Source organism: Euprymna scolopes, chromosome 1 (assembly GCF_053919585.1).
Source record: "Euprymna scolopes isolate OS-2025 chromosome 1, ASM5391958v1, whole genome shotgun sequence".
NCBI lineage: Eukaryota > Metazoa > Mollusca > Cephalopoda > Sepiida > Sepiolidae > Euprymna > Euprymna scolopes.
In genome coordinates, this window is record NC_136482.1 from 138,953,132 (window position 1) to 138,979,220 (window position 26,089).

Below are 26,089 nucleotides of genomic sequence, written 5' to 3' on the forward strand. Positions count from 1 at the left end.
TGCAAGAAAGTGTCGACGTTCTTCTTCTTCTTCTTCTTCTTCAAATGGTCACCTGTGTGGTACTGACCAGGCTGAACGTTGCTTAACCTTGGTGATCTAATGAGAACCTGTGTATCAACTGGATTACAGCGCAGACACATCGGTCTCATGGATCACATACGCCTATATTACAGAACATTGTTTGTGCTGATCTACCTTTATAAATGTCAACAAGTTTGTCAACTATTAGTGAATGTACAGTTCTGAGTAAATATTGATTGGATAATTATGAAATGAAAAACGATTGAAATGAAAAACTTACGGTCTGGCGATACATTTCAATCACAACTGAATGGAACTTGACGATTTTTCTGAAACAACAAAAATATAGCTTATGATTATTTAATAAGCATGGATTAAACAAATATTTGCTCAGCACTGGTTCTCTAATTCCTTTCGGTCTGCTATCTTCTGGACTATCTATTATAAGAAAGCCGTAATATTTTCTGTTTGTCCGTTTGTTCACAATATACGTCATATTAGTCGAACAAGTAACTGTTCGGCTAAACAAAATTACTATTGAATAATGAAGCCGTAGGTACTGCAAGAAAAAAAAAAAACAACAAATTTCTAATTTCCTCGCCAAATATTTAACATATTCCTTTTTGAATAGTAATAATAATAATAATCTCCATGTTCTTCTGTTTCATTTCAGATATCATTTTATATAATTTGATATAAAATCTTTTTTACAAAATCGATTCTTAAGGGCTTTCCAACCGGGTGACTATTCATACTACCATAACATAACTGCCCGCTAGAACTATTACTTTTACTACTACTCTTTATTTCTAACAGCATCAGACTGACTGCTTGCTAGAATTGTTGATGCTACTTCAAGCGGTTTATATTTTCTTATCGCTTGCACATTGATTTTTACACAGAGAGAGAGAGAGAGAGAGAGAGAGAGAGAGAGAGAGAGAGAGAGAGAGAGAGAGAGAGAGAGGGTGAGCGAGGAAAAGTAATGAAGCCGTAGGTATAGCATAAAAACATTTTTAAATTTCTTCATCATATATATAATGAATTCCTTTGGAATAGTGATTATAATAATGCTCTGCTCATGTTATTCTGATTTATTTGAGATATTTTTTTAAATATATATTTTGATATAATATCGATTTAAAAAGAAAAATATACTTTACAGATTTGGATAATACGGTTTTTCCACTGTAACTATTTATACTAACCTTCTGTCAAACCAGGCTGAGAAACTATTAATACTAACTTTTCACAATAGCTACCGGCAGCAACTACGCGTACTAATTGATCGCTTGTTAGAACTATTGATGCTATCTTTTCGTTTTAGTCAAAGCTGCTTGTGTTACTCGGCTGTTTGTAAATAACTATTTCGTACTTCCACCTAACAATTTTATGAACAAAAAGATATCGTCAAACTTGAATTTAACTTGAAAATACGAGTCGAACGATATAATCCTTAAAGAGGGACTCTTTACGTTCAACACCGGAATCGATTAATTTAACCAGAAGTTTGTTTACATTTTGAAATAAGCAATAGGTAGCATTTAATCACACTATTATTTCAAATGTAAGGATGTGATTATAATTTAATTTTAATTAACCACGTTGTAGGGGAATAAATAAGAGCACCGGATTACCGGTGTAGGGTAAGGAGTGAGGTCCCTTGAGAAAAGTAGAGGAGAGTCCGTACACATGAGGCACGGACGCAAAAAGTTCTTCTCCTAAAAGACAAGATTGGACAGGCAGAGTACAACTCTAGAATACAGTCCTCACTCCTCCCGTAAACCCCACTATTGAAGTGAGTAATCTTTTTACCTTAATGTTCTGAATTGCAGTGTTGTCATGTTTTCATGTTTGTTAATAAATTCTTGTCGTTTATACTTGTTGTACGTTTAGTAATTATTAAAGCTGGTCGGTAGTTTTGGGACTTGGAAGAACCTAAACCCGTACCAACAGTGGTGACCCCAACTAGCAACATAGAATACGCAAAGCAACGTTTTTTTTATGTTTTAATAACAAAAGGAAAATGCGTAAAATTAAAGTTTCTTTTTAAATAAAAATAATCCATAACATGAATCCCGGCGTCAGAGTAGTTAAAAATAAATAAACAAAACATTTACGTACGTAAGTTAAAAATAAAAAAATAAAAAATAATGACTAGTTACGTTTCTGTGCCGAGATTTATTTTATACAAGTATCGTTACCCTTTCATCGGGATATTCACATTTTTCTCGCACAACAATATGGCCGACCGCGTCTTCTTCAATTTGCACGCGGCGCCAGTCTCGTGATTGGCTGATGTGAACACTACGTCACACTTCGTCTTCCTCTTGCTCTGTCCCTACTATTACTACTATACGGTGTCATCTAGCTAACTGTCGCTATAAATAAATAAATAAATAAATAAGATAAAAATAAATAATAATAATAATAATAATAATAATAATAATAATAATAATAAAAATAAAAATCATAAATAGATGTGAAATGGCGTCGCCCACATTCAGTCTGATTCCAACGGATGTACGGAATGACCCTGCTTTGTTTTTTGCACAGCTAGATTTATATTTTCGGCAGAAAACGATATCAGGACAGACTGAAAAGTTTTGCCATGTAGCGACTATATTACCTCAGGATGTTATCGTCGAGGTGAGAGACCTAATTATATCTCCTCCCACGGAGAAACCATATGACACCCTACGAGAAAGAGTGACAACTGCTGTGTCAGTTTCAGCACATAGGCGAATCTCACAATTATTAGAACAGGAAACGATGGGGGATAGCACGCCGTCACAGTTTCTAAAGCGCCTGCAGAAGTTGACTGAAGGGACAATGGACAATAATATTGTCAAACACATCTTCCTACAGCGCATACCAACCGAGTATAAGGTGGTAATAGCTGCACAAGATGAATCTATGCCAGTGGAACGAGTGGCTGGGATAGCCGACTATATTGCCGATATAATGTCGACACGGTCGTCAACGGTGGCTGGCGTTCAGACATCGGAGAAAGACGAGCTACTCTCCAAACTAATGGAGGGACAGACCAGATTGGAAGCTCGCATGAACAAAATGGCGGATGACATCGCGAGACTTACCCTCGAGAATAAGCAAAGGCGGGGGGGGGGGCGCGCAGCCACTCCAGAGAACGGAGGCAGGATAGGACCATTTGCTGGAAGCACAAGAGATTTGGGGAGAAGGCAAATTCCTGTATCCCACCGTGTAGTTACAAGAGTTCGGGAAAAGCTTAAACCGACAGAAGAATGCGGATAACGATTTTCTGAGTCTCTTGAAGGAATACCCTTCAATTTCAGTGCCTTCTTTCCATAGGGACGTTTTGCCACACTCCACCACACACTATATCGAAACAAATGGTCCGCCCGTTCACAGCAAAGCGAGGCGCTTAGCACCAGAAAAGGTAACAGCGGCCAAGGCTGAATTTCAGCAAATGATGAAGTTAGGCATAGTTCGCCCTTCAAAGAGCGAATGGGCTTCACCTCTTCATCTTGTCAACAAAGGTGTTAACACATGGCGGGCATGTGGGGAATACAGAGCACTGAATGCAGTCACTAAACCAGATAGATACCCAGTACTACATGTCCAGGACGTTACAGCAGTGGCTCAAAATAACCGTTTTTTTTTAAATTGGATTTAATTCGAGCATATCACCAAATACCGGTGGAGCCCGAACACATTCCTAAAACGGCTATCATCACCCCATTCGGGATGTTCGAGTTCATGCGAGTTCCTTTTGGGTTGCGGAATGCAGCACAAACATTCCAACGGTTCATAGACCAGGTATTGTCAGATTTGCCATTCGTCTGTGCATATATTGACGATGTACTTATTGCTAGCCAAACTAGAAAGGAACACATCGGTCATGTGCGACAGGTCTTCGAACGTTTGAAGCAATATGGGATAGTCCTAAACCCATTAAAATGTGCTTTTGGTCAATCCGAAGTAATTTTTTTAGGACACCATATTTCAGAGGGGGGAATATCCCCATCACCAGAGATGGTCAAGTCCATTCAAAATTTCCCTATCCCTGCCACAATGAGGCAGCTGCGTCAATTCTTGGGGCTGATAAACTTTTATCGTAGGTTCTTACCTCACTGTGCACAAGTACTTTTACCATTGACAAGTTTGTTGACAAATGTGAGGAAGTGTGACATTGTATTTTCAGAGCACGCGGTAGAAGCATTCAGCAAGATCAAGGCTATGTTGCAGGAGACTGCAAAATTGTCTCACATTCAACCCAACCAGGAGCTGTGCCTAGCAGTGGATGCATCCGCAATTGGAATTGGAGCGGTCCTACAACAAAAATGTGATGCGGACTGGAAACGCATTTCCTTTTTCTCAAAAAAATTAACAGAGACTGAGAAACGCTATAGTACATTTCCAGAGAGCTGTTAGCTGCATTTTCCGCGATACGCCATTTCCGGCAGCTCTTGGAAGGTCAGCAGTTCCATATCCTCACGGACCACAAACCCCTGTTAGGCGCTTTACAGTCTTCCTCGGACAAATATTCTCCCAGAGAGATTCGCCAGATGGATTATATCCTTCAATTGACATCGGATATCGGGCACATCAAGGGAGCAGACAACATCCCAGCAGACCCCTTATCGCGGGGAATTAATTCCTTCCTGTTGCAGCCGGCAATTGACGTCGACACCTTGTCTAAAGAACAACAGAAGGATGAACATTTACAAAATCTCCTGCAGAATAATCCAACTTCATTGAACCTAGTGACAATTACCAACCCTACCAGCCACACAAAAGTTGTGTGTGACACAAGCACAAACAAACTGCGACCATACGTTCCAGCATCGCTACGCAAAGACATATTTAAGGCAGTACACGGTCTATCGCATCCAGGGGCCAATGCCTCTGTAAGGCTACTAACAGACCGATATGTCTGGCCGCGAATAAAAGCTGATACAAGAGCGTGGGCGAAAACGTGTGTGGAGTGTCAAAAAGCCAAGGTCGGTCGTCACACGCGGGCTCCTCTAGGCACGTTTCCAGTTCCAGATGAGAGATTTCAGCACATTCATATCGACATCACCGGACCATTTCCGACATGTGAAGGTCAGTGCTATCTGCTGACATGTATCGACAGATTCTCACGATGGTTTGAAGCTCTACCAATGCCAGACATGACGGCATACACAACTGCCAGGACATTCCTTGCTGGCTGGGTGGCCAGATCCGGTGTACCACAAAATGTTACATCAGACAGAGGTCGACAGTTTGAGTCAGACCTTTTTCATAAACTTGCAAAACTTTTGGGCACCAAGAGTATACACACCACGGCTTATCACCCCCAGGCAAACGGCATGGTCGAGCGACTACATCGCAGTCTGAAAGCCTCCTTACGGGCACAGCTTACGGACAATACAAGGTGGTTAGAACATCTGCCACTAATATTGTTGGGACTGCGGACAACGGTGAAAAGAGATATGGAGTGCTCAGCAGCGGAGGCTCTATATGGAACCACATTGTGGTTGCCAGCACAATATTTTTTTGAAGCACCAAAAAAAGTTATGGACATGACAGCGTTTGTCGACCGGCTAACAACAAAAATGGCCAAGATGGCATATTCTCCCTCAGGCTCGAATAGGAACATGGTCCCATATGTACCTAAGGGTTTAGAGACTTGCACACACGTCTTTATCCGTGATACGGAAAGGAGGCATTCCCTGCAACCGCCGTATCGTGGCCCCTTTAAGGTTGTGGAGAGACAAAATAAGTTTTTCAAGGTGCTTATCAAGAATGAGGAACAAAACATTTCGGTAGACAGGTTAAAACCCGCAGCACTGGAAGAGACATATCTGAAAGTATCACCCCCAAACGCCATGCCGGTAGATATCACATTTAATCACACTATTATTTCAAATGTAAGGATGTGATTATAATTTAATTTTAATTAACCACGTTGTAGGGGAATAAATAAGAGCACCGGATTACCGGTGTAGGGTAAGGAGTGAGGTCCCTTGAGAAAAGTAGAGGAGAGTCCGTACACATGAGGCACGGACGCAAAAAGTTCTTCTCCTAAAAGACAATGTTGGACAGGCAGAGTACAACTCTAGAATACAGTCCTCACTCCTCTCGTAAACCCCACTATTGAAGTGAGTAATCTTTTTACCTTAATGTTCTGAATTGCAGTGTTGTCATGTTTTCATGTTTGTTAATAAATTCTTGTCGTTTATACTTGTTGTACGTTTAGTAATTATTAAAGCTGGTCGGTAGTTTTGGGACTTGGAAGAACCTAAACCCGTACCAACAACGTGTTTAACAAAACAAAATAAAAAAACAGAAGGATTAAGTTTTAAAATTATTGTTTTTAAAAGAAACTGTCCCCCCTATATTTTTTAAGAATATTTTTAGTTAATTACTGTTGTTTTAAAAAAGGTAAAATCGATTTTCTTAGTGTTCGTTTTCTACCTAGCTGGCTAAGTTGTTACTGGTCCAACTTATTTTAAAGCGTTTATTCAGTTCAAAAACGAAATTATAGACTGCCTAATATGTTTTAAATATTTATACTTATTTACTGTTGTTTTAAAAGAGGAAAAATCGATTTTTCTACCAGCTAATTTGTTAGTGGTTTAACTTATTTTAAAGTGTTTATTTAGTAATAAAAACAAGTCAACAAGGATTTCTCCTCCACTAAACGATGACAGAAAGGGTGGTGTAGTCTCAGAACATATACTAAACTTTGCTGCAAATGAAAATAATAAACAAATAAATTTACCTACAGATGAAACAAAATTTTACTTACTGGCCGTATTAAATTTAAATAGTTAAACTTAACGAAAATTATACTTAGAATTAATTATAAATTGGATGCAGCGTAAAATTTAGGAAAACTCGTCCATTTTTGATAACTAGGAAAACTCTCCATTATTGAATATATATCGATTGAAAACACATTTTAGGGCGGTTCTTGAAGGGGGTATTAAAATCGATTTTCTAAGTCTTCATTCAACTTATTTTAAAACGTTTATTTAGTTAAAAAAAATAGTGTCGAGTATTACTTTAGAGCAAAAAAATGTTCGACATGAGAGTATCACGTCTCGGGAATCTCGATAATCGTTCAAAAATAGAAATTTAAAGAAAATACGGAAGTAGATATAGTTTTAAAAATAGCATTTCCCTCCAAAAGAAAATAAATTTGTATATTTTTTAAAGCAATGTTCAAGATAGGCAAAAATCAAACTATCTGAAGTGGATACGGTTGATTATGTAACGCAACTGAATGAAACGGAGTCACGGAGTCAAGACACGAAAAACAAAACAATATATTTATAAAAAAAATTACTTTATTTTTTAACACACCTTGTGTTATTACCAAACAAACAAAAAGAAAACTTCTTGTATTATTGACTAATAAAACAAATATTACATTATGTGATGATACTTTTCATGTTATTCTGAGAATGTTTTATTAATTAATAACTATCATTTTATTATTTTTGTTGTTATTAATGTTGTTGATAAATATACTTTTAAAATGTTACGTATTTTCTTGAAAAACAATTTCTACCTCAACAGAAAAATATTCAACAAAATGTTTACCCGGAAAATTATTTTACCGAAACTATTAATATTAAACTTAAAAAAAGGAAGATATTAGAATCAAAACAAAAACGATCTATTTTATTTACACTCAATCAGATGTACCTTATGCACTAATAAAAATGTAATTGGCATTTTGTTGCACAATTCGTTGTTTTAATACTTCATTGTAATACAGCTTCCTATTCCAGTAGCTTCTTTCCCCAAAACTGCTAGGTTGTGGAACTCTCTTCCTGCTTACTCTTTTCTTTCTACCTAAAACCTTGTTTTTTTTTCAAGACGAAGGTAAATAGACATCTTCTCAGTTTGTGGTAATCACATTTCATACTTGTGAGCTCTTTACATCAAGTTGCTTCATGCCCTGTCTCTAGCAGCTTACTTTAAAAAAAAATAGCAGATAGCGTCATATATGATGACGCCATGTTTATATTGTTTGTTCGTTTATAAAACGTCATACATACATATGTGATGACGCCATATATGATGCCATCACACATGTCATATATGACAAATTTCGACCCGGCAACGTCGGGTATATACAGCTAGTATTGATATATAATTACCTCCTCCATCCTCTACCCTCATATGAAAACAAATTTGTTGTTATCAGAATGCTAAAGACAATGCATTTTAATCTAGTTGGTTGATTACAGGGCCAATAAACAAGAAAATGTGCAAAAAGCCACAAACTCAATGTCTTGACGTCTACAGGCACCTGCTGCTTTATCTGGTTGTCATGAGATGCTTCTAGAACACATCGATAGAAACATAATTTAAAGATATAATTTTTTCAATATTATTCCCTGTAAAATATGCAATTTATTTTATGTATAACTAAATTGGATTTTAGATAGATGTTTTGTAAAAGATTAAATTTGTATAAGTGAAATCTGGCCAGTGAGAGTTAATGACATGCGTTGCATGGAGAGGAATAATATCAGATTGATCTATAAGTTGATCTATAAGTGGATCTATAAGTTGAGTCTTGAAGGAAGGCTTTGTTCTGGTGACCTCAGATGAAAATATAATCTGAAGAGTATAAAGAGATGTGCGCAGAACAGTGGATTTTGTTGAACAACTCTATGAGAGCTATTCTGTTACTGTGTGAGGTGGTAGGCTCAGTCAACGGGGGAAGGCCAAAAACAAGAACAAAAAATAAAAACATAGGAGGAAGTGATCAAAATAAACTTGAGAGTAAGAGGGATAATTAAAGGCTAAAAATAGATTAGTTTGGAAATAAAAATTTCCAGCTGCCCAACACATACCAGCATGTAAAACGGACTTTTACCTACCATCCCCTACCACACTATTTATCACACAGCTCCCCAAATATTTCAAACGTCCATCTCCTTGATCGGAGAACTGGGTTAGACGATATATTGCATGTATTAGACGAGTATTGTTATAAACGTAGATTAAGGCAAAATCATTTGGCTAACACAGTTTAGTTTCACACCTGCAATATAGAATGTTTGATAAACGAGATGTAAACCCATTTTAATACGTACTTAAAAAAAAAAAAGGAAGCGGATGTAGTCTCATTGCTTACTGACACAAACTATGTTTCGAGGTTTTTAGAATTATTTGACTTTGTTGTTGTCCGTATATCATCAACAAATGTTTTATAATTCTATATTTTTATCGTCATTGAAATCAGTGAAAGCGACTATTTTTCAATTAAATCGAATGATTGCCTGCACCGAGAGGAAATTTCACATGCCTTTACTCAGTAACTTAGTACACAACACATTGTATTCTACATTGCTCTGTAGAGAAGTTACTGTTGATTTTATATAATCATTTTTTATATAATGGCTTGCATTAAAGTTTAAAATGCAAAAGTCAAGTATCGTAGTTCAATTGTGCGCTAAACAGAAACATTAATTTCGAACGCGCCCCTGTCATATCAAAGAACATATTGTTAAATGTCCTTGTGGTGTTAGATTGTATAAGGTGCTAACTTTGGTTAAAATCGCCCGTTTATTCTTTCATCGGATTTTTTCAATTATCCATTATCGATACTTACGAAGACATTCCGATACAAAATCTATATAAAAACATTGCCACATACATAAAATACCTACGTGTGAAATTTCATAAAAATCGGCCCAAAAACGAACATACGCATACATACACATTCACACACACGAAGTTCCTTTTATATAATAGTAAACAGTTTGGTTGTTTGGTTGTTTTTGTTTTACGGCATATCAACCTTTTTCAGGTTATTTAATGCCGAATCTAGTTATTTTGAGGAACGGTTTTTAATGGAGTATATTTGTTTTTTAAGTCGGATTCTATTTAACCCATAGTTGGGACCCTAACAGGTACTACCACTCCGGGTCAGAGTGGACCTGGGAGCAATGGCAATTAAAGGGTGGCTCCACACTCCCCAAGACCCTCAAGCTGGGGCCTCACCATCGGATATAGTTTTAGGTCATATCCAGGACCGAATAGTAAACAGATAGACAGACAGACAGACAGACATAGATAGATAGATAGATAGATAGATAGATAGATAGATAGATAGATAGAGTTATATTTGGGGAGGTGTCACGTAGTACTTTTTCTTGTCTTAACAAACTACAAAATTGACTTAACAATCTAGTGTGCGGACCATCTCTTCTCTGCAGCCTATTTCTCACAGAAGGGTGTCTCTATAGGAATGGTACCTAATTTTCAGTAGCCCTTTACGCCTTAAATACAATGTGCTTTTGGAGGTGAGGAAAAGTTAAAAAATGTTTTCTTTTAAGGTACATATTAAGATAATCTACTATTATATAAAATGAATTTTGTCTATGTATGTGTGTGTGCGTGAATTTGTTTCCTTTAGAATCCTAAACGGCTGGGTCGATTAAAAAAAATTACACAAAAGTACTGTATGTGCTCGGCAGTGTTCTTAGATAGGCTTTGTATCAGAATATCTTCAATAAGTATCGATAATCGAAAAAATCAGATGAAAGAAGGAACAGGTGATTTTCACTAAAGTTAATGCCTTACACAGCCTAACATTGCAGGTGCACTTGAGAAGTTTTATTACCACACAAACAGAAAGGCCCGAAATATAAAATTAACAGTAGGTTCTTTGATATAACTGGGGCGCGTTCGAAATGAATGTTTCTGTTTAGAGCACAATTGAACCATAATTCTTGACTTTTACATTTTAAACATTAATTCAAGCGATTATGTATAAATATTTTTTATAAAATCAATAGTAGGTTCCAATGTAAACTATAATGTCCTGTGGACGAAGTCATTGCGAGGAAGCATGTGAAGTTCTTCCCAGTGCACCGCAGTGTGACCCCAATTAGAGCAGGCAATTAATCGATTTAATTGAAAAAAAAAGGGCAATTTCACCGATTTTGATGACACAAAAATATGGGAGGGTAAAACATTCGTTGATCATCATTCAATTCCAGGCAATGTCAGGTCATCCGGCCAGTTTAAAATACATGTATCATTAATTCATGATCAAAATTCTTGTTACAAAGAACAGGCTGAGGCAGAAAGCATTTGTATTTAGAGATTGGCAAGAGGTAGTCTCATTTGATTTTGATACCACAGGTGAGAAATTAAAATGACGCATAATCATTTTCCTCCGTTAAACTTCAAAGTAAATGACTAAGATTCCTAAGAATGCACGACACGGCTGGGAGGAATTTAAATACATATTAATGGCAATCAATATCAATGTTCACGTAATGTTTTCCCCGGCCAGAGAAACGATAAAAGGTTTGAACCATGAAATTGTGTTGTGTAATGTTTACGATTGGTGGCTATGCATGGGGTTAGGTACTTAAAATGGAAACTAGTCACATGTGGTTAAAAACGGCTAGGATCAGTGGGGACAGCAACAACGCAACCATATTATAAAAAGGATAACGTTAGTAAAAATTAATGGCGTGAAAAACTTTTTTCAAGATTTGTGCAAGAAGGCGTTTCGATCCATAGTAGATTTGTGCAAGAAGGCTTTCGATCCATAGTAGATTTGCTATATCATGAATTACCTGAATCAGATGTTATATATGCAGTGTATATAACACATGTATACAAAATGCGTTTGTGATCGTCTAGTGTTTATGCATGTTTGCATCATAGTCCGTATATTTTCTAGAGTGTTGAGTGAATACTTCTTGATACGTGTGATCGTCTTTATAATGTATGTGCACGTTATATATATATATATATATATTTATAAGTGTCCCTCTAGTGTGTATAGATATTTTCAACAAACAATTCAACAAACAGATCAACAAACGCGGACGTATAACAATTTATAAACGGTTCCTTTAGAGACGAATAAACATCTTCCTGGGGGGGGGTATTCAGGATAAACATGGAGGAACATACCATCTTCTGTTGGTTGGTCTTGACTGAGGTCTGTAAGCGGCAAGAATATTTCCTGAGGAACGACAATCGATACTCCGGTTATTTTATGCCACTTTATTTCCAGACGTTACTCCCCACCCCCGTCTTTGAAGTTGCACGTTACTCTTAATTCCTACATAGTGCTATGTGTCTGATCTTCAACTGGACCAACCTTTGACGCAGTCACACTGGACTAACTCCCTATATATATATATCTATATATCTATATATATATATATATATATATATATATATATATGTATATATATATATATATATATATATATATATATATATATATATATATATATATATATATATATATATATATATATATATAACTATCTTTGTTTTAACTCTTCGTTAAAAATATTAAGTCTTATGCAGGAAGGTGTTTGATATTCATGACTTTGGAGCCATATCAAATTTTTTAATTGCTTACTAGCACAGACTGTGGGTTTAGCACATTACCTTTATCTTCATTTGACTATAAAGTTATATCCTGAAAATGCCGCGTGAAGCACTCTTTTCTTTTTTTACATTGACAGAATACAAAATCTACTTTGCAGTCTGGTCGAGGACGATTTCTTCTTTTCCCTACCCTAACCATTTTTCACACAAGAAACGTTCCTAGCCTTTCTCTTTATCGTTCATGGTAGGTGTCGCCTGAACCTCAATCTCTGCCTTTTCTCCTCGCGTAAAACATCCGCATCAAGAACTCGTGTAGCTACAACCCCAGGATTGCTTACCAACTAGCTACAACATGGCCGTCTTAAAGTTCAATGTTAACACGTATTTGCTGAGCCGTCCTCTTGGTTAATCAAATTCCGCCCTTTCCAACCCTCTCATGGTGTTGTTTATTAAAGAGCTGACACACTCTTAAACCATTTACTACATCGTCGTCGTCGTCGTCGTCGTCATCATCATCATCATCATCATCATCATCATCATCATCATCATCATCATCATCATCATCATCGGAAACTCATGACCTTGCACAATGCACTACACCCAAAGGACGATATTGACAGACTCTACGTGAAAAAGAAAGACGACGGGAGATGACTGTTCTGCATAGAAGACTGTATGAATGATACAGAAAAAAAAAAAAACTAGAAAAATACATAATGCAATATCCTGAAAAAATCAACAAAACAGAAAACAGAGAGACAAAAGACAAAACGAGAAAAGAAAAATAGGAAGAAAAACAACTCCACGGAAGATTCATAAGAATGACAAAAAATAAGAATAACGAAAACACTTGGACATGGATGCGAAAAGGACATCTAAACCGAGAAACTGAATCCCTAATAACTGCAGTACAAGAATCAAACCATATCAAAGCAAAGATCGATAAAACACAAGAAAACAGCAAATGCAGACTCTGTTGATAAAGAGATGAAACGATAAACCAAATAGTAAGTGAATGCAGCAAACTGGCCCAAAAGGAATACAAAAACAAGCATGACCAAGTGGTGAGGGCAGTACGCAAAGATACAACAAACAACGATAATGAAAACAGCTGAAATATTAAGGAAAACCCTTGAAGGCGGAGATTAATTCATATGAACCTCATGTACGAGCCAGACAAACTGCTGCAAAGGCAAAACACAAAGCAGCGTTACAGGAAACGAAGAACAATGAAGCTGCATATCTACAAGCTCTGCATCGCCATCACCCATCCCCTCCCATTTCCCCCCAAAAAGTGTGATACCAAATAGCCGAAAAAGGTAAAGGAGGATGGAAAGACCGAGGAAAGAGCGCTAACCAGACCTCCAGAGAACTGGGACCTTCGGGAAACTTAGTACCACTCAAATTCCAGTGTAGACCAATGGCCGCTGCCAGCGAGAAATCAATGATAAGCAGCTGTTGCGATAACGCAAATTTATTTGCAAATGCTATCGAAAGAGGTGGAGAGTGCTGGACGTCTGGGGAGATTTGTCACTCAGCTTCCAAGGAACACCACAGGTTTTTAATGAGAGATTTTTGATGACCTGTGTGAAAGCTCTTTGTGAGCCAAATCCATGGCTGCTAGTTACAAAAATAAGTTTTCATGGATAAGTTGTTTTTCTTTTAGTGATTTCAATGGCAAATATTGATTTTGTTTATTCTTTTTATTTTCTCTCCTTTCTTTCTGTCTTTGTATTCTTTATAACTTTCTGTCGACTCATTCTCCGAGAAATGAATACAAGAGAGAGTTCTCCCCCCCCCTCTCTGTCTCTGTATCTAGAGAGAAGAATGGGCTAGGCGAAAGATGAAGTGGATGAAGAATAGGAAAGAGTGAAAGATAGAGAGCCGGATAAAGCTAGTTAGTATATAAAAAAAATGTTCCTTCAAATTTAAGCGTGTGAGGCCAACGAACAACCCATTTGAAAGGTAGCTGTGACAGACTGATAGAACTCCTATAGAAATGTTTGGATGCATCTAGGATATGGTGCTCCCATTTAATAATAAATGTAAACTGATACGTGAATGACCAACAGACAGGGTCGCTCATAGAGATATGTGGATGCATGTATAAACATTAAGAATTAAGGCGTTTTCCTTTAAAGCAGGATGTAGTTTTAAGTAAGAAACTCATAAAATTTGTATTTTCATAATCGTACTAACCGAATTTTGTGTTTGTTATATCTCTCTCTTTCTCTCTTTCTCTCTCTCTTTTACTCTCTATCATTTATCAGCTATTTATTTCTTTATATTTTACTCTCTTTTTCTCCCGTTCGCTTTACCCCCCCCCTATCTCTCTTCCTCTTTCTCTTTTCTGTTTGTCTCGTTCGTTTTTCCTATCGTTTGCATATTGACTGTAATGCCAAGAGAACGTAATGGATTGACCTTTTCTGTGGAATTCTCTCAATTAATACATAATAATAATAAAGAAAATGAAAAGGCAAACAACAATGACATGTGTTATGCATATTGAATACTAGGGGCGTCACGACCTACCTTTGAACTCTGCCGAAGGGGTAGGTTGGGAAGGGGTCAGCTGGAAATTAATTGTTTCAACAATGCCATAGAAGTCCTCATAGCTTTATCTTTTGTCCATTTACTAATACTAGTACTTATGCTACTAGTAGCAATAGTAGCAATAGTAGTAGTAGTGGTAGTAGTAGTAGTACTCATCTACAGAGATTTTTAACAGTAACAATATATTAACATAAATTACTGCAAAAGAAATAACATCAACATTTATTTATCAGTATTTAGTAACTATCTTCGACCGAACCAATAGGTAGCTTTGGGATGTCATAAAAAATGATTTCAGCAGCCCTCTGGAGGCCTTCTTAGGCTTATTTTGTGTTCTCTTAAAATGCTGTCGGTAAAATGATGATTAGTTAGTTTAAACAAGTAAACCTTATTGCGTGTGTGTTTTGATCAAGCCCAGACATAAATTGTCAACTTCCGGTTTTGTTGCAGCACACTCTTTTAAAAATTGTTATGATGTTACATTTTAAAAAATTGTTTTCCTTATAAAATATATAATTTATTGAATACATGCTAGCATTTTAATTAGAATTAACTTTTTTTTTAAATTTAAATCAAAACATTATCATAGAGAGTATGTAGTGTGGATAGTATATAGATGATATTCTTATCTTTGAAAATGTACCAAGATCCACGCTGACACATAAACAATATATATTGAAATGGGAGAGATACATAAGAATGTATGTTATGAATCGCGAATGTTATGAATGATTAAGAATGCATTTAGAAAGTTAAAAGTTACCAAAAGATGTAGACGAAAGAGTTAACGTGGTCAACAAAGAAAACATATTTGTCTCCTACCTATAAAGTTGATTTCTCGCTCTGACATTAACATTAAAATATACTTTTTCTATTTTAAAATTATTAAAATGAACTTTTTAATATACGCAGCCATGGATGTGCGAGCGACAACACGAAAATTAACTCATTCGCACATTCTTTTAAAAAGCAAGCGTTAATTATTCATTTTTTATGGTTTCTTATTAGATTTTATTAGGTTTTATTTTACTAATAGGCTGAATTTTATTTAATCACAGTTTCTACATTTTGCATAATTGAATAAAATTTAAGATGAAAACGTTCTAGCACACAGAAATATTCTCTCTCTCTCTCTCTCTCTCTCTCTCTCTCTCTCTCTCTCTCTCTCTCTCTCTCTACTCTACTAAACTCCTCCCTGAATATTTGATCTACAGATTTGAAATTTGATATAGAGTATATTGTGAATTTTACTTTCGATTTGGATTTTAGCCGGCAAAAAAATTCTGCTAAGGCGTCAAATTTGAAAAGAAAACAGTTGTCCTTGACAGGAGTAATTAACTGAACCTGCACAAATATATAATCATAGGTTAAACTACTTTATTTTTTAAAACTATTTATATGCGTATGAGCATGGCTAAGACGCTAAGGTATGAGACTGGAAAGTTCTATGTTTTGGTTTAAATTCTAGCCGATAGCACCCATATGATTTTATTTACTTTTCGAAATCACTATTATATATAGGGTACAACATAATAATCGACGGAGAATTGACCCTATAATAATAAATACGAAATCTACATGTCTTTGATAATAATCGAAAATCGATGATCGAAATAATTCGATGAAAGAAGGAACAGGCGATTTTGACCAAAGTTAACACTTTTAACAGCCTAACATCACAAGTGCATTTCAGAAGTTTTATTACCACACAAACCGATAGGCCCAGCATATAAAATCAACTGTAGGTTCTTTGATATGATAGGCGCGCGTTTGAAATTAGTGTTTCTGTTTAAAGCACAATTTCACAATGATACTTGACTTTTTCATTTTAAACTTAAAATAAAGCCATAATCACCGCACACCCATTGATACCGGACATATAAAATCAACAGTAGGTCCTTTGATATGACAGACAAATGTTCAAAATAAATGTTTTTGTTTAGAGCACAATTAAAGCATGATACTGGACTTTTGCATTTTAAACATTCATGGACGCCATTATATATAAAAATAATTTTATAAAATAAATGTAGGTTCTCTACAGTGCAATGTTGACTACAATCTATTGTGAACTTAGTCACTGCGAGACGCATGTGAAGCTTCTTCCAGGTGCATCGCGATGAGTCCCTAATTAGTGCAGGCAATCAATCGATTTGATTGAAAAATAGGCGATTTCACCGATTTCGATGACAATAAAAATATGGGATTGTGAAACATTAGTTCATAATCATTCAATCCCGAGCAACGTCGGGCCATATATATATATATATATATATATATATATATATATATAATTTCAGGTTAATATTTTCTAGTCAATGATGTTTCAACGAGATTAAGAGTAGTAGGGCAAGATATATATAGGGCAAGGTAGAGATTAACCGAAGTAGGGCAAGATATACTTTTTATTTGTTTTTATTAATATGTCGCTACACATTCAAGAGCATGTTTCGGTCAGCTAGTTACTAGTAACTAGAGACATTTTAAAGCGATATAGCTTATACAAAAGCTGAGTCAGTAATGAAAATATTTCAGGTATTAAGTGCCATAAGATATTATTATCATGAGGTCATATTTCATGTCTTTAAAATAAACGTAAAAAATAGAAGTAAGAATAAAGAAGATATGTGGTTCGATATTCTTTTCTTTATTATATGTATATATATATGTGTGTGTGTGTGTGTGTGTGTGTGTGTGTGTGTGTGTGTGTGTGATATGCTCGAGGTCTTATACTAATTTGTTGATTTGTACTGGGATTTAATATGGGAAGATTGTTTAAATTTTGTTCATTGTGATGGGGATATTGGTTTGGAGGGATCATAAGTGTTATTAGTGTTAGGATAACTATTAGGAGAATTATTATTATTATTATTATTATTATTATTGCTAGTAGTAGAATTGTTAATAGAAGGGCTGCTTAATTCATTGATTGAATCAGTGATTTTATCAGATAGTTATTGGGAGGGAGAGAACTTAATGACAGAATATTAGTGTCTGTTATGGGAGAATTACGGGGAAGTTCTGTAGTCGTGCATGAATATAGATGCAGTTATTATTGAGTGGGCAAGATTGCTTGCTGTTACAATTGCAGTTATTTTGGGGTTTGATTGGGAAAGGGATTTTTTGAGCTGATCTAATTTTTTTGTTATTAGATGTTAAGATTCTTTGCGCTAAATGAGAAATCCTTATTGAGTTTTTATTAAATTTTATTTATTTTTTATTAAATTTTATTTATTTTTATTGAGCTTTTACATCTGGTTAGGATTACTTTATAAATATTAAGTCCTTAATATTTATAATATATTTTAAGCTTACTATTTTGGATTATCTTTGTAACCTTAATTGTAATTCTTATTATATATATATATATATATATATATATATATATATATATATCTGTGCGTGTAGTTGTGTGTGAATGAGTCGCCCCTTATTTTTATGGGACGTATTTATTTATTTTGTTATTTAATATTATTACGTAAATAAAATGTACACCCATGGACATAAATGTTTCTAGCTTTCAGCCGTCACCACCGTGCATTAGCATCGAACTCATGACACCAGCAACCGGAATCTGGTGTTCTACCAAATGACCTATGATGATTCACTACTTGAATGCACGTTTTTCTTTTTTTAAATTTAAGATTTGCTGTTTTTTAGCAATATTAACAATATCGAAATGCCGTTATTTTTTTCCACTTCCTTAGCGTTTTTTTAAAGAGCTATAAGCTTTTTTGTTATTCATTTAATATATAAAATTAATATATAGAAGTTTGTCTGTCTGTCTTCATATTTTCAAACTTTATTTCTCAAAAACTAAAAGTCGCAGAGCCTCAAATAATTCAATGTTTTATGAACCGTTCTTTTATGGGTCTTTAGCAGTTAAAATAGTTTTAAGGCGTTAAATATGGGTCAAAATTGAAAAAATCGTTATACATTTTGAACATTCATTTTAGTTTATTTTTAATTTGTTATTTTTAATCAGGTCACATTGGTATAGTGGTAACGTCACCAGCAATGAACACTACAGTTTCGGGTTCGATTCTAGCTGATGGAACACACATGCTTTTTTTTTACTTTTGAAATCACGACTCTATAATAATATATACGAAATCAGAAAGAATTAAACTATCATATTTAAGCGTATTTGACTTGATACGTCTCGCAGAATTCTCTGAACTCTGTCGAGGTGAACTGTGTAACCTTGTCTACAACCCCAAACCGAGCAAACAATTCCAATAAAAAATTTGTCGTTGTTGCCGTGGTCGGTTTTTTGCATCTTAGTACCTCTGGCCATTTAGAGTAAGAGTCAACTGCTATCAGGTAATACAAATCCTCCACAGGTCTCGCATAATCGATGTGAATCCTCGACCATGGTTGTTCAGCCTTAGGCCAAGGTTTATATGTTATCGGTGGTGCTTTTGCAGCCAAAACACAGCCTTTGCATCTGTTCACCATGTCGGTAATATCTTGGTCCATAGCTGGCCAATAAACAAAACTTCTCATTAGGCTTTTCATTCTGTTTATTCCTGGATGCCCCATGTGAAAACCCACGAGAATTCTTTTTTAAAGGGTTTGAGGGATGACAACCCTTTCACCGTATAACAGTATTTCGTCGCAATCAGAAAAAAATGTCTGAACTGGTGTCACCCAGTGCTAATTTCTGCTTCGTGGTTTGAATGAAATTGTCATTTAGGGGTTCTGACTTAATTTCCTGAAGTGTGACCGGCAGTTCGCGGATAATATTGTTTATCATGGTTTTTACATCACTATTAATACGTAGTGCCGCGATTACTGAATCTTCAAGAGGTTCCATTTTGGCAGGAATCAGTCTCGATAGACCGTCTGCATGGGCTAGTTGTTTTGAGGGGAGAAATTGAATTGTAAAATTATAGTTCAGCAAAATAGTTCCCCATCTTAATAGTCGGTTCGCAGTGAATGTTGGAAGTACTTTTTTTATTATCCAAAAATGGATATCAACGGCTTATGGTCGGTTTGTAGAAAAAAATGTCTTCCGTACAAGAACCGGTGGAATTTTGAAATTGCAAATATAATTCCTAGGGCCTCTTTCTCGATCTGAGAATAATTCTTTTCCGTTGGCAAGAGAGTCCGTGATGCGAAAGCAATAGGCTGTTTCGAGCCATCCGGCATTCGATGTAGCATGCACGCCCCGACGCCAATATTGACTAGCGTCGCTAGCTACTATTATGTCCAACTGTGGGTTGAAATGCGCTAGGAATAGTTTTGAAGTCAGGATTCTTTTTATTACTTAGAATGATGTCTGGCAACCTTCTGCCCACTCCCAAGCCTTATCCTTTTTCAGCAATTCATTAAGTGGTGCGCGCAATTTGTGCATATTTAGGATGAACCCCTGGTAATAATTTGCCAAACCTACCCAAAAGATGTATACACACACCTAAATTGTCTTTGTACTTCAACATTGTTTTCATTCTTCCAGTAGCATTTTAGAATGAATTTTTTTCTTCAAAGGTTAGCCGAGCTGCCATCAAGAAAAGACAAACATCTGGTTTAAAATTATTTAAAGTGTGTATAAATCTTTTTGGGACACCCTGTATATATGAGAAAGTTACCCACGTTTACACACGTAGACCACCACGTCGTAGCAGAGTATGCCGCAAGGAACACAGGGCAAGTAATAACTCGACTCCTTTTTTTTGTAAAAACAACATCTATTTCCTCATTCTCCCGCCACGTGTAACTTCTCGTTACGGCCGTGACGTCACCCATGACTCTAACGTGTTCTCTCTCCTTTTTATAATCTTTTTCTTTTTTCTTACCTTGATGCCATTTCGCACGTCCGTGTTCTGTTACACATATAATTTCACTACAGACACACGTGCTGAGATTGTGAATTATCGACTTAAATTCCATAGATATTTCATCGGTCTTCTTCGTAAGTTTTTGACCGTTGTGATTTCAAAGGTCAAATTCAACAATTCAAACTTTCGTCGTAACCAGTAACTGATACGTTGCCATCACCGTGTTGGCAGATACTATTACAGAGTAAGTTAACAAAATCCATACTTCAGTAAATATTTCCAGATTCGTTTCATTAGAAATACATACTTAGATAAACCAGAATAAACGCTGCATTACTTTTAATGTCTGAATAGAGATTTACGTTGAACTACTTACTAGTTGCTTGTTCGACATATTAATTTCGTTTTTTAACTATATAAATAAAACTAAGATCCGCACGAACTCACCGAAGCACAATGCAACACTTTTTAAAAGGCTAGAGATTCGACTCGTTTGATGATGTCGAGGAAGCGTGTCAAGAATTCGAAGTTGGTTGAATGGTACTTTGACCAGATTCAAAAGCTTGCAGATCGATGGCAGAAAGTATTGGAAAATGATGGGTTCCTTATTTTGAAGATGATTATCTTCTGTTATTACTTGGCGCTAAAATTGCAATTTTGGGGGCAAATTTTTGGGGCAACCTAATAGTATGAATTTTGGCGAGTGTTACATTAAGTACACCTGCAGCTAGCATGATATAGACAGGGAAGTTCAAAAGTTAGCTCTCTAGACAAAACGCGCTAGAAATGCAGGTTTCGAATGATATGATATAGAGATTACATCACGTGTTCTGGAGACAAATCAACGATTTTAGTCAGTCGAAGCCGGGATACAAGAAAGGCGACATGCATATGAATTTGTAGAGAGAATCTAAGTGAATGTTGCCTTGAAACTCTGTCCATGATCGACCGTCTTAGGACTAAGTTAGAAAAACAAAATACAAGTTAAGGTTATCAGAATTAGATTGATCTCTCCTCTCATAAGCAACTATTTACTAAATAAAATCTTTAAAACCCACAAATCTCCATTGCGTTTCTATGCCTGAATAGGTTCGTTTTGACTTAAACACAAGATCAACACATAGAAAAGCGATGATAAAAAGACTTTGTTTTGTTGCTTGTTTCTTGATAGCTCACTAGCGATAACATAATGTGCGTTTGTTGCAAACGACGTGTGCGAACGGTTCGTTTAATATTTACTTAAGTTGAAAATATTATATATGGTGCAATGATCCACAAAACTGACGACTGAGGAGAACCTATTGATTTTTATAGAGAAAACTATAAGAGAGAACGTTAGATAATATCACTGACGGCGCAGCTCAATACATATTTATAGATGTTTTATTCAAACTTTTTTTTACCGTTTCCAGAATTGTAACTAATTTAAACTTACACTAAAATGAGTCTTAAAAGAAATTGAACTTCGGGAAATCGTATTTAATCGGTGTCTAATGCAATATGGATCTAATTCAATCCAAATGTGATATAAATGAGAGGTTGTGCTCATATTATACACGCTAATATCCCTTAACATATTTAAAAAGAAACCGAAAATTTGGATAATATTCATTAATGAAAATCTAAAACCTATTATTAAAATTTCACAAAAATTGAAAGTATCTTGATTTTCACAAATGGTTTCACTCATTTTTACACTATTTGTTTAAAACTAAATCAAACTAATTATGACCAATATAGTCTAAAATATTTTTTAAATTCATAATGATCGGTTAATTAGTTTGAGAGAATCATATGCAAACATATGCATAAAAATATACACATGCGTAACTTTATATAAATGTATATATTACTATTTACACACAAAGGATTGAATCCATAACATCTAGTTACACTTTATTCTAAGAACGAACACTTTTTATACACTCGGAATCAATCATGGACAATCTGATTTTTTATAGAGTGGGGTGCTTTTAGCTTTATAAATACGACCATTATAATCCTATAAAATCAATCAGATTTATTCCATATAAGTTTATAATTTGCTTAGTTGATACCTAAACTTGGTAATGAGAGAGGAGTTAACGTAAGTAAACAAGATATAATGTTATGCTACTACAGCAGAACCCCGGGATACGGCATTGAAAAATTAGTAACCAAATATATACAGTATATATATGTATATATGTACAGTATACACGTGTATATAATCATATAACATGATTAATGATACCGTAAGGCGAGACAAATACCGTAACCAGGGGCCCAATAAACATCGTATTCCACATCGTAACCCTAAAAAATTGTATCCTAGGTCCACCGTATCCCGGCGTTCTATTGTATAATGTTTTATGTCTGGACTTCGACCATCTGTAAAGTGTCATCCTATCTATTTGTACCGTTATTAAGTGATAAGAATATAACGTATTCGTGTTTTAACTAGGCCATCAAGACAGATTGTAATGCAGTATATTTGCGTAATTGATCTAAACGCGACAATTATTTCGTTATGGACTCTTATTATTTCAAAGTATAAGATAAAAGCGCTCTACTTGAAAGAAGTGGAAAATTACAGTGTAATAATGTGATCACTTTTTAGTCCTACCTGGATAATACATGATAAAGTGAATTACGCCAAAGTGGTTTACTCAAGTGTTAATTCACGCACTATATTTTATGAAACTAATGGCATGCCAGAAGTGAGTCAATTTTGAAAAGTATATTATATTAGAATAGTGATATGAAAAAAATATGCTTCTTGGATGAACCCGTTGGAAGGGAAATAAAATGAGAAAAAAAAGATATGATTCTAAAATGAAATATTTTATGCTATTTTGTAAATTTAGAAGCCAATATATATATATATATATATATATATATATATATATATATATATATATATATATATATATATATATAATATAAAGCTGAACGTCTGTGTGTGTGTCTGCTCACGAATAGGCTCCTATATGGTTGACTATTATAAAAAACTGATCACATATAATGATAGAAGATGTATCGAGACACAGGAATGGGTATGTTTGATCTGGCATAATGATGATTCATTAAAATTGTGGGGTCTTCGTACGCGCCTGGTCCACAAAGTATGGAAATAAAAAATAAAAAAATAAAAACGTTTACAAGTGTTTTTGGTATAGATATACATAATAATACTTTGATAAGTATGTTTTAACTTAAATAGGGATGGTATAATAAAATTGTGGCGTCTGCGTTCGCGCCTGGCCTCATAGAATGAAAATAGGCACAAACTTTAATAAAGACTTTTCATATCTATCTGCGTAAGTATAGTTTGATAATTATGTTTCAGTTTGAAGAAATATGGTATAATAAAATTATACGGTGTTCGTTCGCGCCTGACCTCCATAGAATGGAAATATGTCACAAAGTTTAACAAGGTTTTTTAATATAGATCCACAGAATATTGTGATAAGTGTTTCAGTGTGAACAGGTATGGTATAATAAATTACAGGGTTTATCTATTTTATTTTTACTTTCATCATATTTTGCTTTGGTTTTGATACCCCCAAATTCGAAGCTATCTCTTTACAACCCTTCCTTTTCATAACCTATCATACTTTAATAAATTAGAGTCCATTTTCTGTAAGCTGTTTTTGAACCCAGTCAACGACGAGTACTTTTGCTAGTATATATATATATATATATATATATATATATATATATATATATATATATATATATGGTACTTGTGCATTTAACGAACCAGACGTAACTCAGCATATGCTCGGCTTTGTCCGGCGCATGACGTCAACAGCTCGGGTTTTGCTGCTGTCTGACGAAACATGGTCATCAGCCAATCAAAACGCTGCGGGCTTAGTTTCAACTCGACGCGCGGCGTGCACGCGCGTCGAGCAGCAGACGAGAATTTTGATATGGGCGTTCGAGATGGCGGCGACTAGGAATCTCCAGCGCGAATATAGGTTGCAGGCACGCCACAATTGTGGACTGGAAGAATTTCCTGCGAAATTATGCCGGGATTACTTTCTCATGAATTCCCAGCAGATACTAGGCCCAGGCCATACGGTCGAAATCGACGAGTCTGTCTTCTTCAACCAACGGAAACACAACGTCGGCAGACGTCTAACACCAACCTGGGTCTTCGGTGGATACGCCGACCCCGCCGAAAAGGAGGGTTTTTTGGTTAACGTACCAAATAGGAATGCCGAAACCGTCCTTCCACTAATAAGAAGATACATTCTGCCGGGGTCACGGTCGTATCAGACTGTTGGAAGGTTTACAGCAAAGTGGGAGGATAGGAGGGGTATCACCATTTAACGGTGAAGGACCACAACCACAACCACAGCCTTAATTTTGTAGATCCCGTAACACAGACAACAACAAATCATGTACAGCGTGGAAGGAAGCAAACAGCGCAATAAACGAGAATGCGTAACCAACCGGGAGCTTTTGAACACATATCTTTTAGATTTTATGTGGAGACAAAAGTTTGGTAGGCGCCCGTTTGACTTCATATTAACCCACATCGCCGAAAGCTACCCGGTTGGTAAGGAGATTCCTATCACATTCGCTATTTCATCTCTGTCCACTTTGTCGTCGTATGCCCTCCAAAAGTCTGAGGAAAATACATCCTCCTGAGAAAATATGTTCCTGGTAAAGAAAAAAAAAAAATAAATAAATAAATAAAAAATAATAAAAAAATCCTGGTTTAAAAAAAAAAAAAAATAAATAAATAAATAAATAAATAAAAAAAAAAATCCTGGTTTAAAAAAAAGGAAAAGTTTTGTTCCTTTCCTTTCTCTTGCGATTTTTCCTTTTTTTTTTTTACGTAAATAGTTGAAAGAAAAAAAACGTTTCATAATAAAAACAATTACTAACTATTATTTGTTTAAACAACAACAAAAATATATTCTACAAATATCACTTTTTTTGGTTATTTTACGTAACTAGTTGAGAAAAAACGTTTCATTAAAAAAATAATTACTAACTATTATTTGCTTACAAAAAATGTTTTATATGTATTTATTTTGCAAACAGAAAACAATTTCAAACAATAATACTACTAATAAAAAACATAAATGAACGGTAGGTTTTGGCTTTTAATTTACTTATTTTTTGATGTTTCTACATTTACAATTTCATTTTACTGTTATTTTGTAGCGTTGTTTTTATTTATTTTTCATTTTTTATATTTTTATTACATTTTCACCCCAAACAAGGCACATTGCCACTTTGGTGTAGGCGGCTACTATCAGGGGCAACAACTACTGGGGTACTATGTAGGGATTTGGGCAGCAAATTGAACTTCTGCACGTCAGTACAGTTGGGGAAGCAGGGACCTGGAATGGAATTCCAGAGTCTAGCGGTTCTGGGGAAGAAACTACTGGAGT

General features: G+C 35.4%; 1 protein-coding gene across 8 annotated transcripts in view; it reads right to left on the reverse strand.

Moving 5' to 3' along the window:
• LOC145273340 (retinal-binding protein-like) overlaps positions 1 to 26,089 on the reverse strand; it is a 381,653-nt gene that overhangs the window by 92,025 nt on the left and 263,539 nt on the right. For 6 of the 8 annotated variants that reach the window (XM_080127073.1, XM_080127071.1, XM_080127231.1 and 3 more), the window contains one exon: positions 302 to 350. The exons of the other annotated variants lie outside the window; for them this stretch is intronic. In XM_080127073.1, coding sequence (XP_079983199.1) covers positions 302 to 316 — 15 coding nt within the window. In that variant the 5' untranslated portion in view covers positions 317 to 350. The remainder of the gene's footprint in view (positions 1 to 301; positions 351 to 26,089) is intronic. 8 annotated transcript variants of the gene reach the window in all.